Here is a 16,942-nt window from a genome sequence, read left to right as displayed (position 1 = left end):
TGCGGGGGGGCCGTTGAGACGTTACAGGGGGTCGCCCCCCTGTTTTTAGTCATTGAAATGCCGCGATCTCTATTGAACGCGGCATTTAACAGGTTAAACAAGCGGGATCGCGCTAAAGCGCGATCCCGCTCGTAACCCGGAAGTGTCGGCTGTAACACACAGCCAAACACTCGCTCTATGGAGCGGACTCAGCCCGTGAGCCCGCTCCATATTCCCCCAGCCGGCGTGCGCCGTATATATACGGCGGATGTAGGGAAGGGGTTAACATCCCCATTAATGACCCAATCTCCTCGTCGGACTCCCAGTTTCTATAGTTAACCTCCTCCCTAGGTCTATCACAACTTACTAACTCTTCTACACGTGAAGACGGACATTCACCTGACCTGGTCTTCTTCCGTCTCTGCTCAGTTTCTGACTTTAATAATTCTCCTCTCCCGCTCTCTGATCACAACCTTCTCTCCTTTACTATTAAAAATTCTCTGCCTCCACAGGACATGCCTACGTATCAGACAAACAGAAATCTACATATCACTAACAACTCATAGACCGCCTACAGTCCACATGGTCCCCTATCTCTTCCCTCTCCTGTCCCAATCTGGCCGCCAAACAATAACTCTCAAAAATGCTTTGGATGAAGCAGCCCCCCCCTACACTCCCTCCTTAGTCCTAAAGTGCAGGCGCCGATCACAGATCTCAATGCTGAAGACCTGGTTACTTATTTTAAAGTTAAAATTGACAACATCCGGCATGATATTATCTCCCAGTCCCCTAGTAACATTGTTCCCCTTCCCTCCCGCACTCCCTCTTCTTTACGTTCAGCATTTGACCCAAAAACAGAAGTCGTCTCTAGGCTCCTCTCTTCTTCTCATCCTACTACCTGCCCTAGTTATCCTATCCCCTCACACCTCGTCCAGTCCTGCTCCCCGGATGTCACTGGTCACCTGAATATTTTTAACCTCTCCCTTTCTTCTGGAATCTTTCCCACCTCTTTTAAACATGCCATTACTTTAAAAAAAAAACACAACACTTGACCTATCCAGCGCTTCTAACTACCGACCTGTCTTTAATCTCCCCTTCATCTCCAAACTCCTGGAACGCGCAGTCTACTCTAACCTTATCCCCTATCTCTCTGCTAACTCCATTCTTGACCCCTTACAATCTGGTTTCCGCACTCTACACTCCACAGAAACGGCTCTTACTAAAGTCTCAAACGCTCTCTTGGCGGCTAAATCTAATGGCAAATACTCTCTACTGATTCTTCTGGATCTCCCTGCAGCCTTTGACAATGTAGACCACAAACTCCTACTTAACATGCTCCACTCTATTGGCCTTAAAGACATTGCTCTCTCTTGGTTTTCTTCCTATCTCTCTGACAGCTCATTCAGTGTGTCATTTGCTGGTTCTACGTCTTCTCCTCTTCCCCTTGCTATCGGGGTTCCTCAGGGATCAGTCCTAGGTCCGCTTCTCTTTTCTCTCTATAAAGCCCCTATTGGACAAACCATCAGCAAATTTGGCTTCCAGTGCCATCTCTACGCTGATGGCACCCAATTATATGTCTCTTCCCATGACATTACCTCTGCTCTAATACAAAACACCAGTGATTGTCTGTCCACTGTCTCTAACATCATGCCCTCTCTCTATCTGAAACGGAATCTTTCTAAAACTGAGCTCCTTGTGTTCCCACCATCTACTAACCTCCCTAAACCTAATGTCTCCATCTCCGTGTGTGGTACTACTATAAGTCCCAAGCAGGACGACCGCTGTCTTGGGGTTATTCCTGACTCAGATCTTTCCTTTACTTCACATATTCAATCACTTACACCCTCCTGTCCCTTTCACCTCAAAAACATCTCCAGAATCTGCCCTTTTCTTACTGTGGAAACAGCCAAAACTCTCATTGTCGCTCTGATTCACTCTCGTCTTGACTACTCTAACTCATTACTAATCGGTCTTCCCCCCACTAAACTCTCTCCTCTCCAATCTATCCTGAATTCAGCAAACAGGCTCATCTTTCTGACCAACCTCTACACCAACGCATCTACCCTGTGCCAGTCACTGCACTGGTTGCCCATACCCTTCAGAATTAAATTCAAACTTATTACTTTCACCCACAAAGCTCTCCACAGTGCTGCACCACCTTACATCTCCTCCTTTATCTCTGTCTACCACCCTACTCGCGCTCTACATTCTGCCAATGACCTTAGATTAACATCCACTATAATCTGAACTTCCCACTCCCATCTCCAAGACTTCTCTCGTGCTGCACCAGTCCTCTGGAATGTGCTACCACGGACAATCAGATTAATTCAACATCCACAGTTTTAAACGTGCCCTGAAAGCACATCTTTTTAGACAGGCCTATAACATTCCCTAATCTGACTCCTTTCCCTGGCCCCCCTATTACAATAGTCATGATAACTTGACCCTTCATTCAGCAGTATCCCCCACACTCCTTGCACCCTAATGCACTTCTTGTCTGTCATACACAGACACTGGCTGGTGATCGGCTCATGCAGCTTTATGTGTACTACCCCATATGTATAAAAGATGGCTGGACCATTGTACTTAACAAGCACTTTTACATTTTGTGTCTCCCTTATTGCCTCATAGATTGTAAGCTCTTGCGAGCAGGGTCCTCACTCCTCTTGTTTGAATTGTAAATTAGTTTTGTCAATATGTAATGTCTGATATTGTCTGTACAATGTACCCCCTGAATTGCAAAGTGCTGCGGAATATGTTAGCGCTATATAAATAAAGATTATTATTATATTATTATAGTCTGTATAAAATAAAGTGCTTTGGAAATGGCTTTTATCTTGCCTGGTCCAGTGTGGTGGATTTTTTTTGGTGTTTGGCCTAGTCAAAGCCCAGACATAAATACAATTGAGAATGTGTGACATGACTTGAAGACCGTTGTACACCAATGCAACCCATCCAATTTGAAGGAATTGAAGCAATTTTGCTTGGAAGAATGGGCTAAACCCCACTATCGACATGTGCTATGCTAATAGAGGCATATCCCAAGAGACTTGTATCTGTAATTGCAGCAAAAAGTCGCTCAAAGTATTTACTTTCAGGGGGAGAATACTAATGCACATTAACGTTCTCTGTTTTTTGTATTAATTATTGTTTGTGTGACAGTAAAAAAATATTTTGCACATTCCAAATAGTAGTCATGTTGTGTAAATCGAATGGTACGTTCCAATTCCAGTGCAACAAAACAGGAAAAAAAACAAACACGGGGGCGAATACTTTCGCATGGCACTGTATAAATACATATATATACACTACCGTTCAAAAGTTTGGGGTCACGCAGACAATTTTGTGTTTTCCATGAAAACTCACACTTATATTTATCAAATGAGTTGCAAAATGACTAGAAAATATAGTCAAGACATTGACAAGGTTAGTAATAATAATTTTTATTTGAAATAATAATTCTCTCCTTCAAACTTTGCTTTCGTCAAAGAATGCTCCATTTGCAGCAATTACAGCATTGCAGACCTTTGGCATTCTAGCTGTTAATTTGCTGAGGTAATCGGGAGAAATTTCACCCCATGCTTCCAGAAGCCTCTCCCACAAGTTGGATTGGCTTGATGGGCACTTCTTGCGTACCATACGGTCAAGCTGCTCCCACAAGAGCTCTATGGGGTTGAGATCTGGTGACTGCGCTGGCCACTCCATTACCGATAGAATACCAGTTGACTGCTTCTTCCCTAAATAGTTCTTGCATAATTTGGAGGTGTGCTTTGGGTCATTGTTCTGTTGTAGGATGAAATTGGCTCCAATCAAGCGCTGTCCACAGGGTATGGCATGGCGTTGCAAAATGGAGTGATAGCCTTCCTTATTCAAAATCCCTTTTACCTTGTACAAATCTCCCACTTTACCAGCACCATCACATTACCTCCACCATGCTTGACAGATGGCGTCAGGCACTTTTCCAGCATCTTTTCAGTTGTTCTGCGTCTCACAAATGTTCTTCTGTGTGATCCAAACACCTCAAACTTTGATTCGTCTGTCCATAACACTTTTTTCCAATCTTCCTCTGTCGAATGTCTGTGTGCTTTTGCCCATATTAATCCTTTCCTTTTATTAGCCAGTCTCAGATATGGCTTTTTCTTTGCCACTCTGCCCTGAAGGCCAGCATCCCGGAGTCGCCTCTTCACTGTAGACGTTGACACTGGCGTTTTGCGGGTACTATTTAATGAAGCTGCCAGTTGAGGACCTGTGAGGCGTCTATTTCTCAAACTAGAGACTCTAATGTGCTTGTCTTGTTGCTCTGTTGTGCAGCGGGGCCTCCCACTTCTCTTTCTACTCTGGTTAGAGTCTGTTTGTGCTGTCCTCTGAAGCGAGTAGTACACAAGGTTGTAGGAAATCTTCAGTTTCTTGGCAATTTCTCGCATGGAAAAGCCTTCATTTCTAAGAACAAGAATAGACTGTCGAGTTTCACATGAAAGCTCTCTTTTTCTAGCAATTTGGAGAGTTTAATCGAACCCACAAATGTAATGCTCCAGATTCTCAACTAGCTCAAAGGAAGGTCAGTTTTATAGCTCCTCTAAACAGCAAAGCTGTTTACAGCGGTGCTAACATAATTGCACAAGGGTTTTCAAGTGTTTTCTAATCATCCATTAGCCTTCTAACACAGTTAGCAAACACAATGTACCATTAGAACACTGGAGTGATGGTTGCTGGAAATGGGCCTCTATACACCTATGTAGATATTGCATTAAAAACCTGACTTTTGCAGCTAGAATAGTCATTTAGCACATTAACAATGTATAGAGTGTATTTCTGATTAATTTAATGTTATCTTCACTGAAAAAAACTGTGCTTTTCTTTCAAAAATAAGGAAATTTCTAAGTGACCCTAAACTTTTGAACGGTAGTGTATATATATATATATATACATACATATGCACTGTACATATATTTAGATTTTATATAGGTAGGAACCTTCTTTAGAGAACCGCATGGGGTAGAGCCAAGTCCAGAAAAAGGGCTAGGTAAGACTAAGGTCTGACCATAGAACTTTCGAGCCCCACAAAGCTCTAATAAAAGCTCTACCGTTTGCATCAGTAGGCTTCGGACATTGTACAGCTTCCCGTAAAGCTCGCTCTCCTGTCCACGTCTCCCACTGTCACTTTAAAGATTCTGATGGGTCAGCAGCATAATTTAATGTACCATTTACTTGTTATAAGAGGTCGGTAAATCACTTGAATCATTACCTTCACTTTGTGGCCCAAACGATAAGAATGTCCCAGTATGATGCATTTTTTTTTTCCAGGATAGGTGACTCTTGTTTTAATTATCTTGTCACAACAGATACATGAAAATGACTATACTTTTGCAAAATTTTGGGACCAAAACAGTCATGGTTTTTTAATTTCAGAGCGTAAGTATGGATCCTGGAAATATCACTTTACCCTTTGTCTAGTTCCATCTGACATTAAGGGCATGGCCAGACGTGGCGGATTTCCTCCGCAACTGTCCGCATCAATGCCGCACATGATCCGCATTGCAGATTCTGCGGCGGATCTGCCCAAAATGTGCAGTAAATTGATGCGGACTAGCTGCTGCGGACTGCGGTAAAAGTGCTTCCCTTCTCTCTATCAGTGCAGGATAGAGAGAAGGGAAGCACTTTCCCTAGTGAAAGTTAAACGAATTTCATACTTACCGGCCGTTGTCTTGGTGACGCGTCCCTCTTTCGGCATCCAGCCCGACCTCCCTGGATGACGCGCAGTCCATGTGACCGCTGCAGCCTGTGATTGGCTGCAGCCGTCACTTAGACTGAAACGTCATCCTGGGAAGCTGGACTGGAGACAGAAGCAGGGAGTTCTCGGTAAGTATGAACTTCTATTTTTTTGACAGGTTGCTGTATATTGGGATCGGTAGTCACTGTCCAGGGTGCAGAAACAGTTACTGCCGATCGCTTAACTCTTTCAGCACCCTGGACAGTGACTATTTACTGACGTCGCCTAGCAACGCTCCCGTAATTACGGGAGCCCCATTGACTTCCTCAGTCTGGCTGTAGACCTAGAAATACATAGGTCCAGCCAGAATGAAGAAATGTCATGTCCAAAAAGCAAGACGCATCCGCAGCACACATAACATGTGCATGACAGCTGCGGACTTCATTGCGGAATTTAGAATCTCCATTGAAGTCAATGGAGAAATTCCGCCATGAGTCCGCAACCAGTCCACCACAACTCCGCAACAGACAGAGCATGCTGCGGACACCAAATTCCGCTCCGCAGCCTATGCTCCGCAGCGGAATTTTACGCATCGTCTAAACGAACACTGCTAAATAAAAGTGGAAGTCAATGGAGAAACGGCTCCGCTGCGGATTAACGCTGCGGAGTGTCCGCAGCGGAATTCAAGTGAAATTCCGCCACGTGTGAACCCAGCCTAATGGTCAAGCCAGTGAGGAATTGGCACTTGTAATCTGCCAAATTAAAACTTGCACACAACAGCAATATGGATGAAATGTATTATATCAATCAGTAAGGCCTCATGCACACGACCGTAGCCATGTGCATGGCCGTGATTTTCGGGTCGGACGGCAGAGGAGTGTCACCCGCGGGCCGTGCACATGGCCGCGTGCATTAATCTCTATGAGCCTGGACCGCAGAACACGGCCGTAATAAGACGTCCGTTCTTTCTGTGGTTTCAGGCTCCTGGGACCATAGAAATGAATGGGGCCGCAATTCTCCCGCGGCCGCAAAAGCACATTCGTGTGCATGGGGCCTTAAATAACTGTCTACACTGGAAGACATTGGCAATCTAAAGATCGGAGGTAATAGCTGAAAACATTCTTTAATCATCTTGCAACTCTTGGTTGTATTCTCTTATGGCATTCTACAATGGAAAACATATATATATATATATATATATATATATATACATAAATCTACCTCATTACTTTGCTGCCTTTAAAAAAAAACAAAAAGCAATAATAGTACTTTTGTAATGTGAAACATCTTCTATATAAAAGCAATAGTCCTTAATTGTGATAAATGGATTCCCAGTTCTGAGGCATAACAGTGGAAAGATGCACCCAAGCCAAGCTAGTAGAACTAATGTCAAATATTCAAGGCTCCCTATTGATATGGTGGGAAGTAGAAAAGCAACTGCTGCGACCGTGTGAGCAGGCAGGAGTGTTGACAGGGGGGCTGTCAGATGGAAATATTACACTGAAAGATGAAGTGGCGAGCGATGGTTAACTACTTACTGCCTTTGTATATTATAGACTGACTTGTACTGAAGTAATGGGCTGGAATGCCCTTCTGTGGCGACGTTCACACCATGCTATGTCTAAAAATCTAAAAAAACATATACTGTCGAAAATCTCCAAATGTGTGTATTTTTACCATTCGTTTTCAGTTTTAAACGGGAATTGAACATTGTTTTGGCTTTTATTTTTCTTTCGATGGATTGAAACAAATACTGCACAAGCTAATGAAAATATACAGTATAGCCATGGGTTTGGACACATCTGCAATTGAATTCCATTATTAAAAAAAACAAAACAAAATAAAAACAAACGGTATACTTTTTCAGAGCTTATAAAAAAATACAGATAAATACAGATATGTGTGTTAATGTGCACCAGTTCATGCCACCATAGCTCAGATATTTTTAATTATCTTCCCCAGCTAAGTTCAGCACCTATTTTTTGATGCTGCCAGGGTCTACTGTGGGTGGGATTACCATGTAAAGAACTAAATTTCACAAGAATCATCTCACTTCTCAAAGACATTGCCTCCATTTATCGCTGCCTGCATGCCCCTGTATTTCATGGTAGTGCTGTAATTACTCACTGTCTTCACACACTACACAGCTCTGCTATGTAGACACTGCTCTGTTACTGACACTGCCGGATCTGCTGACCTGAATGTGAAACACCCCCCCCCCCTTTACAGAGATAGGGAGGGAGTAGGGAGAACCGGGAGCACCGAAGATAAGAGGAATGTTATGTGTGAAGTCCTGTACACTACAAGCAGGGGCGATAACCATGTGTTCAGTGCACTGAACATCACGCGAGCAGGAGATAAATAGCAGAAGTATGGTCATTTGACTGCATGTGCATACCTCCCAATATTTGAATGACTATTTGCAGGACACTTTAAAACCCCATCCCGATCTGCCCAGGAACATCCACAAAACATCACAGGAATGCCCATATTGGGCTTAATTTGCATAATCCCCACCCCTTTTACGTTTTTTTTGAAGGACAATCCCACGTGAACCAGAACGGTTGGGAGGTATGCATGTAAGACTGGCTTTTCAGCTACAGACTGTACATTAGTAAGAATGGCTTACAGAGTCATTTCAGCTACAGACTGTACATTAGTAAGAATGGCTTACAGAGTCATTTCAGCTACAGGCTGTACATTAGTAAGACTGGTTTACAGAGTCATTTCAGCTACAGGCTGTACATTAGTAAGACTGGTTGACAGAGTCATTTCAGCTGAAGGCTGTACATTAGTAAAACTAGTTTACAGAGTAATTTCAGCTACAGGCTGTACATTAGTAAGACTGACTTACAGAGTCATTTCAGCTGCAGGCTGTACGTGAGTAAGACTGGCTTACAGAGTCATTTCAGCTGCACGCTGTACATGAGTAAGACTGGCTTACAGAGTCATTTCAGCTGCAGGCTGTACATGAGTAAGACTGGCTTACAGAGTCATTTCAGCTGCAGGCTGTACATTAGTAAGACTGGCTTACAGAGTCATTTCAGTTGCAGGCTGTACATTAGTAAGACTGGCTTACAGAGTCATTTCAGCTGCAGGCTGTACATTAGTAAGACTGGCTTACAGAGTCATTTCAGCTGCAGGCTGTACATGAGTAAGACTGGCTTACAGAGGCATTTCAGCTACAGGCTGTACACATTATTTAAAGATCGAAAAAACCCTTTAAAGAATAAAAAATTTTGTGGTGTCCTGTTGATTTAAAAGTTTTGCGGCCTACTTTTCAGACGAAGTAAAGAAGTCACTTCTGGCAAGCGTCTTCTCCATAAAAGTCTATATGTACTTTACAGTATACATCCAGATACCTTTTAGGTACCCATTAGTTAATAGAAAGAGATAACCAGTCCAGGACCTATATCCACTTAAAGTGTCCACAAAAAGAGTCTTTCGCTTTGGAGGACAACGACAGACTATTGATTTCAACGGAAACTTTGTAATGCTGTATTTAACCTGCAGTGGTACTGCAGGAAAATTGAACACTTTTTGTTGGCTTCCCTCACGGATTACAGCTAACGAAAAAAGCTCATCCAAAGCAGACAACCCGTTTAAGTATTGTATTAAGAGATTGCATTATCATCAATACCCTGATATATTTCTCTTACTTAACAAGGGAAAGCAATTCAAGTAAGGGCTGATTCACACAAACAGCTGTTTTTCACGTCCAAGTTTCACCCATGTGGGACCCGTTTTCACAGATCTATGGAGGGATCCGTGAAAATGGAAGAAAAAAGGACATCTTCTAAATTTTCAATGGACCCTTCACATGGTCTGTTGAAACAACGGCCGTGTGAACGGCCCAATTGAAATACATGCGTCCGTGTGACGGCCGTTGTTTTAACGGCCATCGCACTGACGTATTCAACGTTCGTGTAAATAAGCCCTAATAGACCAAGACAGGGAGGCCTCCCTACTATTTGCCATACAAAAAATACAGGTAACTATAAAGGGCACTTGTATCCTGTTGTGTTGACAGCATCTTCAAGAAAGTGGCAGGGAATGAATTGTATGCCATGGCCTTGCTACCAAAATAACTCACTCATAGTTTTCACAAACTCCATTTATATAGGATAATAAAAGTTTAAGTAAATAAGACTAATGGAAGGAGATTAATAGCAATAAAAACATAAAAACAAAGTAGATGTGAATAAATATTCAATGAGTATTGAATATTGTCAATATACAATATATGCGGGGAGGGGGGAAAGGGGGGATGTTGGGGATGTCTTGATATGCTGTAACAATTATATACGATGTTGGAAAATTGTAATGTGAATGTTCATGTGTTATTTCATTTTTGTGTTCGTATCAATAAAATTGGATTGATTTAAAAAAATATATACAATATATGGATCTAAATGTATGAGTCTGTAAGACTCCGCTGAGAGAAATTTGAGTGTACAAAATCCCAAGAGTAAGCAAATGTTGTTAAAGTAAAAAGTCCTCAAAGAACTATTTCTAATAGTGACATTTAGGGCATGACCACACATGGCGGAATTCCTCCGCAACTGTCCGCATCAATGCCGCACCTAATCCGGGTTGCGGATTACGGCTGCGGATCTGCACAAAATGTGCAGAAAATTGATGCGGACTAGCTGCTGCGGACTGCGGGAAAAGTGCTTCCCTTCTCCCTATCAGTGCAGGATAGAGAGAAGGGACAGCACTTTCCCTAGTGAAAGTAAAAGAAATTCATACTTACCGCCCGTTGTCTTTATGACGCGTCCCTCCTTCGGCATCCAGCCCGACCTCCCTGGATGACGCGCCAGTCCATGTGACCGCTGCAGCCTGTGCTTGGCCTGTGATTGGCTGCAGCCGTCACTTACTCTGAAACGTCATCCTGGGAGGCCGGACTGGAGACAGAAACAGGGAGTTCTCGGTAAGTACGAACTTCATTTTTTTTTACAGATACATGTATATTGAGATCGGTAGTCACTGTCCCGGGTGCAGAAACAGTTACTGCCGATCGCTTAACTCTTTCAGCACCCTGGACAGTGACTATTTACTGACGTCTCCTAGCAACGCTCCCGTCATTACGGGAGCCCCATTGACTTCCTCAGTCTGGCTGTAGACCTAGAAATACATAGGTCCAGCCAGAATGAAGAAATGTCAAGTAAAAAAAGCAAGACGCATCCGCAGCACACATGACATGTGCATGACAGCTGCGGACTTCATTGCGGAACTTTGAATCTCCATTGAAGTCAATGGAGAAATTCCGCCATGAGTCCGCCACTGCTCCGCAACAGACAGAGCATGCTGCGGACACCAAATTCCGCTCCGCAGCCTATGCTCCGCAGCGGAATTGTACGCATCGTGTAAACGAACACTGCGAAATTAAAGTGAAAGTCAATGTAGAAACGGCTCCGCTGCGGATTAACGCTGCGGAGTGTCCGCAGCGGAATTTAAGTGCAATTCCGCCATGTGTGAACCCGCCCTTAGTGCTTGATAACAGTGAAAGGAAGGAATCACATCTAGAACGCTGCTCTGAACAGGCTCTAAGCACGCTCAGAATATGATGCTGTACAGATAATATAGAAAAATCCCATCCAATCACTTCTAGGGGAAAACAAGGTCCTTATGTCGTCATTTTCTTATTAGTATGCAGGGCCCTATTGAAATGCATTACCACCGTGTGATCCGGATCCCAAATACAGTCGTGTTCACACAATGCAGTTTGGGTGCAGTTGTTTTATGGGACTGGATTCAAAACCTGCCCTTTTCCTCTTTAGGAAACAACAAAAAACTAAAAACTAAAAACTAAAAAAAAGTGCATAAAGCAACTGCACCAAAGCTGCACAGTGTGAATGCTGGAATATAAGATATTAAACACACGATATTTCATGCATACATAAGTGATGAATTGATAACCTAATTTTTGGAACTGTAAACACCTGCTTTTTTTTAGAAGGATACATCAATTTTGATAATTACATGAGGCCAGCACAGGCTTACGAGGCCTAACATAGAATTCTGACATCAATCATTGGCACACATTATTAAATCGCCCTTGATCATCTAATGAGTAAGAACGTGTCCTTCTCAATAATGTCCCGCTGTCTGCGAAACAGGGGAAAGCATTTATTATCACCGGTAGTACTGAAGTGTGACGACAAGCAAGCGACTGTGGCCCTTATTACAGCAACAATATTTTGTCAGATAAAATGCAATTAATTTTCCAAAAATTTAGACATCATCGAAATGATTTATAAAAAGCAGGTCATACACATAACAACCATAAACAGTCATCGTAAACTTGTCTCTCAAGAATCATCAATGGAAACCCATCAAATTTGAAATCTGAAAATTTCAAATGAATCCTCATAAATTTGAAATAAGTATACAGCGTATTTTTTAGGTTGTTAATGGTAATTCATTGTGATAATATTAACCGTGGATTGTAGTATCAAACATATACACATATCTGGATCTTTACAATATAGATATCATTTTATGTACGGGACATTTAACTACAGTGAAACAATCCTGGTTGTTTGTCGTTTTTTTGTCCAGCTTGAGTCACTGAACGCACATCAATACTGAATATTCGATAGATTCAATGTTACCTAGAAGAGGAATTAAAAAAAACTGCCCTCATTTCCAAACGCTTTGAAATGGCGTATTGATTGGGTAGACAATTACTAATACGAGGCCGTGTGCGAGCTGGTTAATGTGTCACTCAAAGGAACCTTTACAAGCCTTTACTAAGGGTCAAATGATAATTTTGTTCCTGTCCTTTAAGTTTACATCTTGGTTTGTGTCCGTTTTATAATTATCCTCGCCTATGCACTATAAAAGCTCCCCCATCCCCCGTGCATATGGAAAAGTCTTGCTCTTTCCAACCAACGAAACATAGCCCAGAAATGTGACGCTATATACAAATCCAATGAAACGGCTGTTAATAAAATCTTCTATCCTATATCGTTGTCACTTTCATCCTATATATAGTATATGTAGATTACCGGCTGCAAGGTGTATATCTTCCAGTCGCAGAGTCCTAAGTGTCTGGGTGTGGCATTAATATACTGTATTACATTGTGTACCTTACCAAAGAAATGGATGACATTCTACTGGATATCTGTAAGTCATATTCATCGTTAAACTGTGCTATATTAACATTTTCAAGATTTATTTTGACTGTAAACAGTTCATAGGTGCAGAAGTCCAGATGTAGCAGAGCTATTAAGCGTCTGCATGCTATGGGTATTGCCATGTCTGAATCTTATGTGAAATCAGCAAAGATAGAACTTCAACTTATTGCGATACAATATCCAAAATGACCAACACCAGCTGTGATAGATTCAGCTCTGCTACATCATCAATTCAGTCACAATGGCGGTTGTGATAAAATAATATATGTTTTACAGACAATTCATAGCTGAAAAGCAAACTAAGCTCAGGGTCACAGCAATGAATGCAATACATCCAACGTGTACAGACCAAGCCACACGCAATAATACTCAGCGTCTGGGATTTCTAAATGTAAAGCGTAGCGAGCTCTGTCTCTGGTTACATCCTCAGTACTGCTCACTTGTCACAGCGACCGAGCAAAGATTGCAAGCTCTGCTTCCCTGACACAGACCCGCCTAATGGAGCAGCCCTGCATGCATCCCCGGGAAGAATGTTTCCAACAAGCACAGATGGCCCTTTAAATCTAGACGTTACCTTCCTGGGTCTTTTCCTCCTTAAGTTGGTGCCGTTATGTTTCTCGCCGCCATCCGGTTTAGGAGTACTTTCCTCGTTCATCATTTTAAACCAATTTCCCCAGCAAACAGCGTTGCCATTAAAGCCTTTCCACAGCACGGACCACTGTGTCGCTGACTAGAATGGAGACTGGGAAGGGGGGGGGGAGATAGGAGGAGAAGCAGTGTGACGTTCCCATGGCAGCGGCTGCCACAAATGTTTATCTGCCCGCATTGTTAAATCTGATTCAACCAATTACCAACAGGATCTGCTCCCTTCACAAAGGAGGAAAGCTCAGAGCTGAGAAAGGAACGCCAAGGAGGACTCAGCAGTGCTCCATGCTTTATTGTATCCCCCGGTGCAAGCAAAAGCCACTAGGAACTTGCTACTTATTCCTTACAATTTACCACTACTCATTTTAATATAATAGTTAAATATTTGTCTTCATGGCAAACCTGGATAACATTTCTTGTCAAGGTAAATATTACAGAGCAAAATATAAAGAGTAGCTTACACAAAATGACTTCTTTTCTAATAGGTCCTCGGTCTGTTCTTCTTTACTTTAGAGGTAATGGGTTTTAGATGACCCCAGGGTAAATGTTTAACTATTGAAGGAGATAGTTTGTGCAAATAGACAGATTTTACACAATAGCTACCCAAAGAGATAGAGATAGATAGATAGATAGATAGATAGATAGATAGATAGATAGATAGATAGATAGATAGATAGATAGATAGATAGATAGATAGATAGATAGATAGATATTAGATAGATATTAGATAGATAGATAGATAGATAGATAGATAGATAGATAGATAGATAGATAGATAGATAGATAGATAGATAGATATTAGATAGATAGATAGATAGATAGATAGATAGATAGATAGATAGATATTAGATAGATAGATAGATAGATAGATAGATAGATAGATAGATAGATAGATAGATAGATAGATAGATAGATAGATAGATAGACATTAGATAGATAGATAGATAGATAGATAGATATGAGATAGATAGATAGATAGATAGATACATAGATAGATAGATAGATAGATATGAGATAGATAGATAGATAGATAGATAGATAGATAGATAGATAGATAGATAGATAGATAGATAGATAGATAGATAGATAGATAGATAGATAGATAGATATGAGATAGATGGATGGATAGATAGATAGATAGATATTAGATAGATAGATAGATAGATAGATAGATAGATAGATAGATAGATAGATAGATAGATAGATAGATAGATAGTTTTAACAATATAATATAAAAATATATAAAATAATACATCTTTAAAAATAACAATTTACTACTGATGAGACATCTTCAGAAATGTATAGTACACCACGGTCCTCTCTAATACAGATAAATGATTCGTTAATATAACATCCAATGCTGCTTTATGACGTTAATACTGTATTCACATCGTCCGTTTATACTGTATAACTATATAAACTACATACCATTAAACGTAATCAGAGATCAAATCTCCATCGATTAAGTAGCACAAGAAATAGCAAATTCTGAACGTAAGAACCAGCGCTTTATCTGAATGATACACGGGGTTTTAAAGAAATGTTGAGCATGAATAAAATGATAACATTTTCATCTTTGTTATATCTATTATTATGTTTCTTTATAATACCACTTCAATTATTTATATGACCTCTTGGTTTCATAACAGAACTTGGGTTTGGAGTCACTTGCATTATGAGCAATGTCACATTTTCCGCTGCTGCCTTGCTGGTGTCACCAGGGTACACATGGCGCTACGCCACTATTTTGTGAAAGGAATTATCACATAGACTGTGCCTATGTGCATCTTGATCGTTTCACTTTTATAACATACAATTGTGTTTTCTGTCATTTTGATATAGTTTAGAGGAATTTAGTTCCAATGTTAGCATTTTGTGACCTTTCATCGATGGGTGTCATGGAGGTATGGTCCACGGAGCAGGCTTGTGCCATGTTCACCACAGGCTACACTACAGTACCAACTATAGCCGTTCACCAGTCTTAAAAAAAATATACCTCAATGGATTTTGATCTCAGCCATTCCAAGTTGGACATCAAAAATTGCTGAAAACTCTTTTAAGACCTGATAGGGAACGTTAAGACGTGGCAGAATTTTTCCGCTGCAAATGTTGGTGCAGATTTGGGGCAATTACGCAACGAATCTGCAGCAACATTTGCATATTTGACAGGTAATTCAGACGTTGCAGAAAAGACAGCGGACTTGCCACAGATTTCAGTTTTGGAATTGCAAAGGCTGAAATCTGAAGTGAAATTTCAGTGAAATTTAGCTTCCTAAAAATGTATAGAGAGAAATGAAAAAAAAAAAACGGCTGCTGCAGAATTCCACTGCGGACATTGAAATCAATGGTGATGCAAACAGAAACCTATGGTTTCCATTGGTTTCAGTTTGGTTTCCGTTCATGGGTTCCCCTGACGGAAAACTCAGACGGAGCCCATAAACAGAACCCCGATGCAGATGTGAATGAAGCCTAATGGGTATCATTATGCTAGTTATTTACCAAAGAAAAAGATCCGTCATAATATGTTTCTTCACATCCGTCATGTTGGCTGCACTTATTCTAGGTCATTGGCATTTTAGATAGAAGCTGTTATGTCAGCTATGTATCCTCCAACAGTTTCCACTAGACCCGAAAAATGGTCCTGTTGACCACAACTGTGGGTGGCCATACTGGATGAATTCCACATGTTCAGCTCTGTCTGAATAGCTGACCACATAATCTGTTAGCACCCATCTATCTTTACTGTGTTTTCTGACTCCTGTAAAAAAAATTATGTTTCCCCGAAAGATTTATGGAGTGCGAATTTATTGCATTTTATTGGTAGGCCTGGCACAAAGTTTGTTGAGTCTTTCTGCCTAAATTTATTCCACAGTGAGAGTACATTTTGGAGGCCTGTAAATAACATAATAAAAAATAATATATATATCTTTAACCCCTTAAGGACACAGCCTGTTTTGGCCTTAAGGACACAGCCTATTTTTTCAAATCTGACATGTGTTACTTTATGTTGTAATAACTCCGGAATGCTTTTACCTAGCCAAGCAATTCTGAGATTGTTTTCTCGTGACACATTGGACTTTATGATACTGAAAAAATTTTGTCGTTAAATTCAATATTTATTTGTAAAAAACACCAAAATTTAGAGAAAATTTGCAAAAATCTGCATTTTTCTAAATTGTAATGTATCTGCTTGTAAAACAGATAGTTATACCACACAAAATAGTTACTAGTTAACATTTCCTATATGTCTACTTTATGTTTGCATTGTTTTTTGAACGTGCTTTTATTTTTCTAGGACGTTACAAGGCTTATAACTTTAGCAGCAATTTATCATATTTTCAAGAAAATTTCAAAAGGCTATTTTTTCAGGGACCAGTTCAGTTCTGAAGTGGCTTTGAGGGCCTTATATATTAGAAACCCCCTATAAAACACCCCATTTTAAAAACTGCACCCCTTAAAGTACTCAAAA

At 40.9% G+C, this 16,942-nt stretch overlaps 1 protein-coding gene across 5 annotated transcripts in view; it reads right to left on the bottom strand.

The window, feature by feature from the left end:
• ANK2 (ankyrin 2) overlaps positions 1-16,942 on the bottom strand; it is a 626,865-nt gene that overhangs the window by 327,432 nt on the left and 282,491 nt on the right. The window contains exon 1 of one of the 5 annotated variants that reach the window (XM_075860537.1): positions 13,403-13,573. The exons of the other annotated variants lie outside the window; for them this stretch is intronic. Within the exon in view, the coding sequence (XP_075716652.1) occupies positions 13,403-13,486 (84 nt within the window). The 5' untranslated portion in view covers positions 13,487-13,573. Of the gene's footprint in view, positions 1-13,402; positions 13,574-16,942 lie in introns of those variants that run through there. 5 annotated transcript variants of the gene reach the window in all.

The sequence above is a fragment of the Rhinoderma darwinii genome, chromosome 1 (assembly GCF_050947455.1).
Source record: "Rhinoderma darwinii isolate aRhiDar2 chromosome 1, aRhiDar2.hap1, whole genome shotgun sequence".
Taxonomy (NCBI): domain Eukaryota; kingdom Metazoa; phylum Chordata; class Amphibia; order Anura; family Rhinodermatidae; genus Rhinoderma; species Rhinoderma darwinii.
This window is presented reverse-complemented; position numbering and strand designations above follow the sequence as displayed.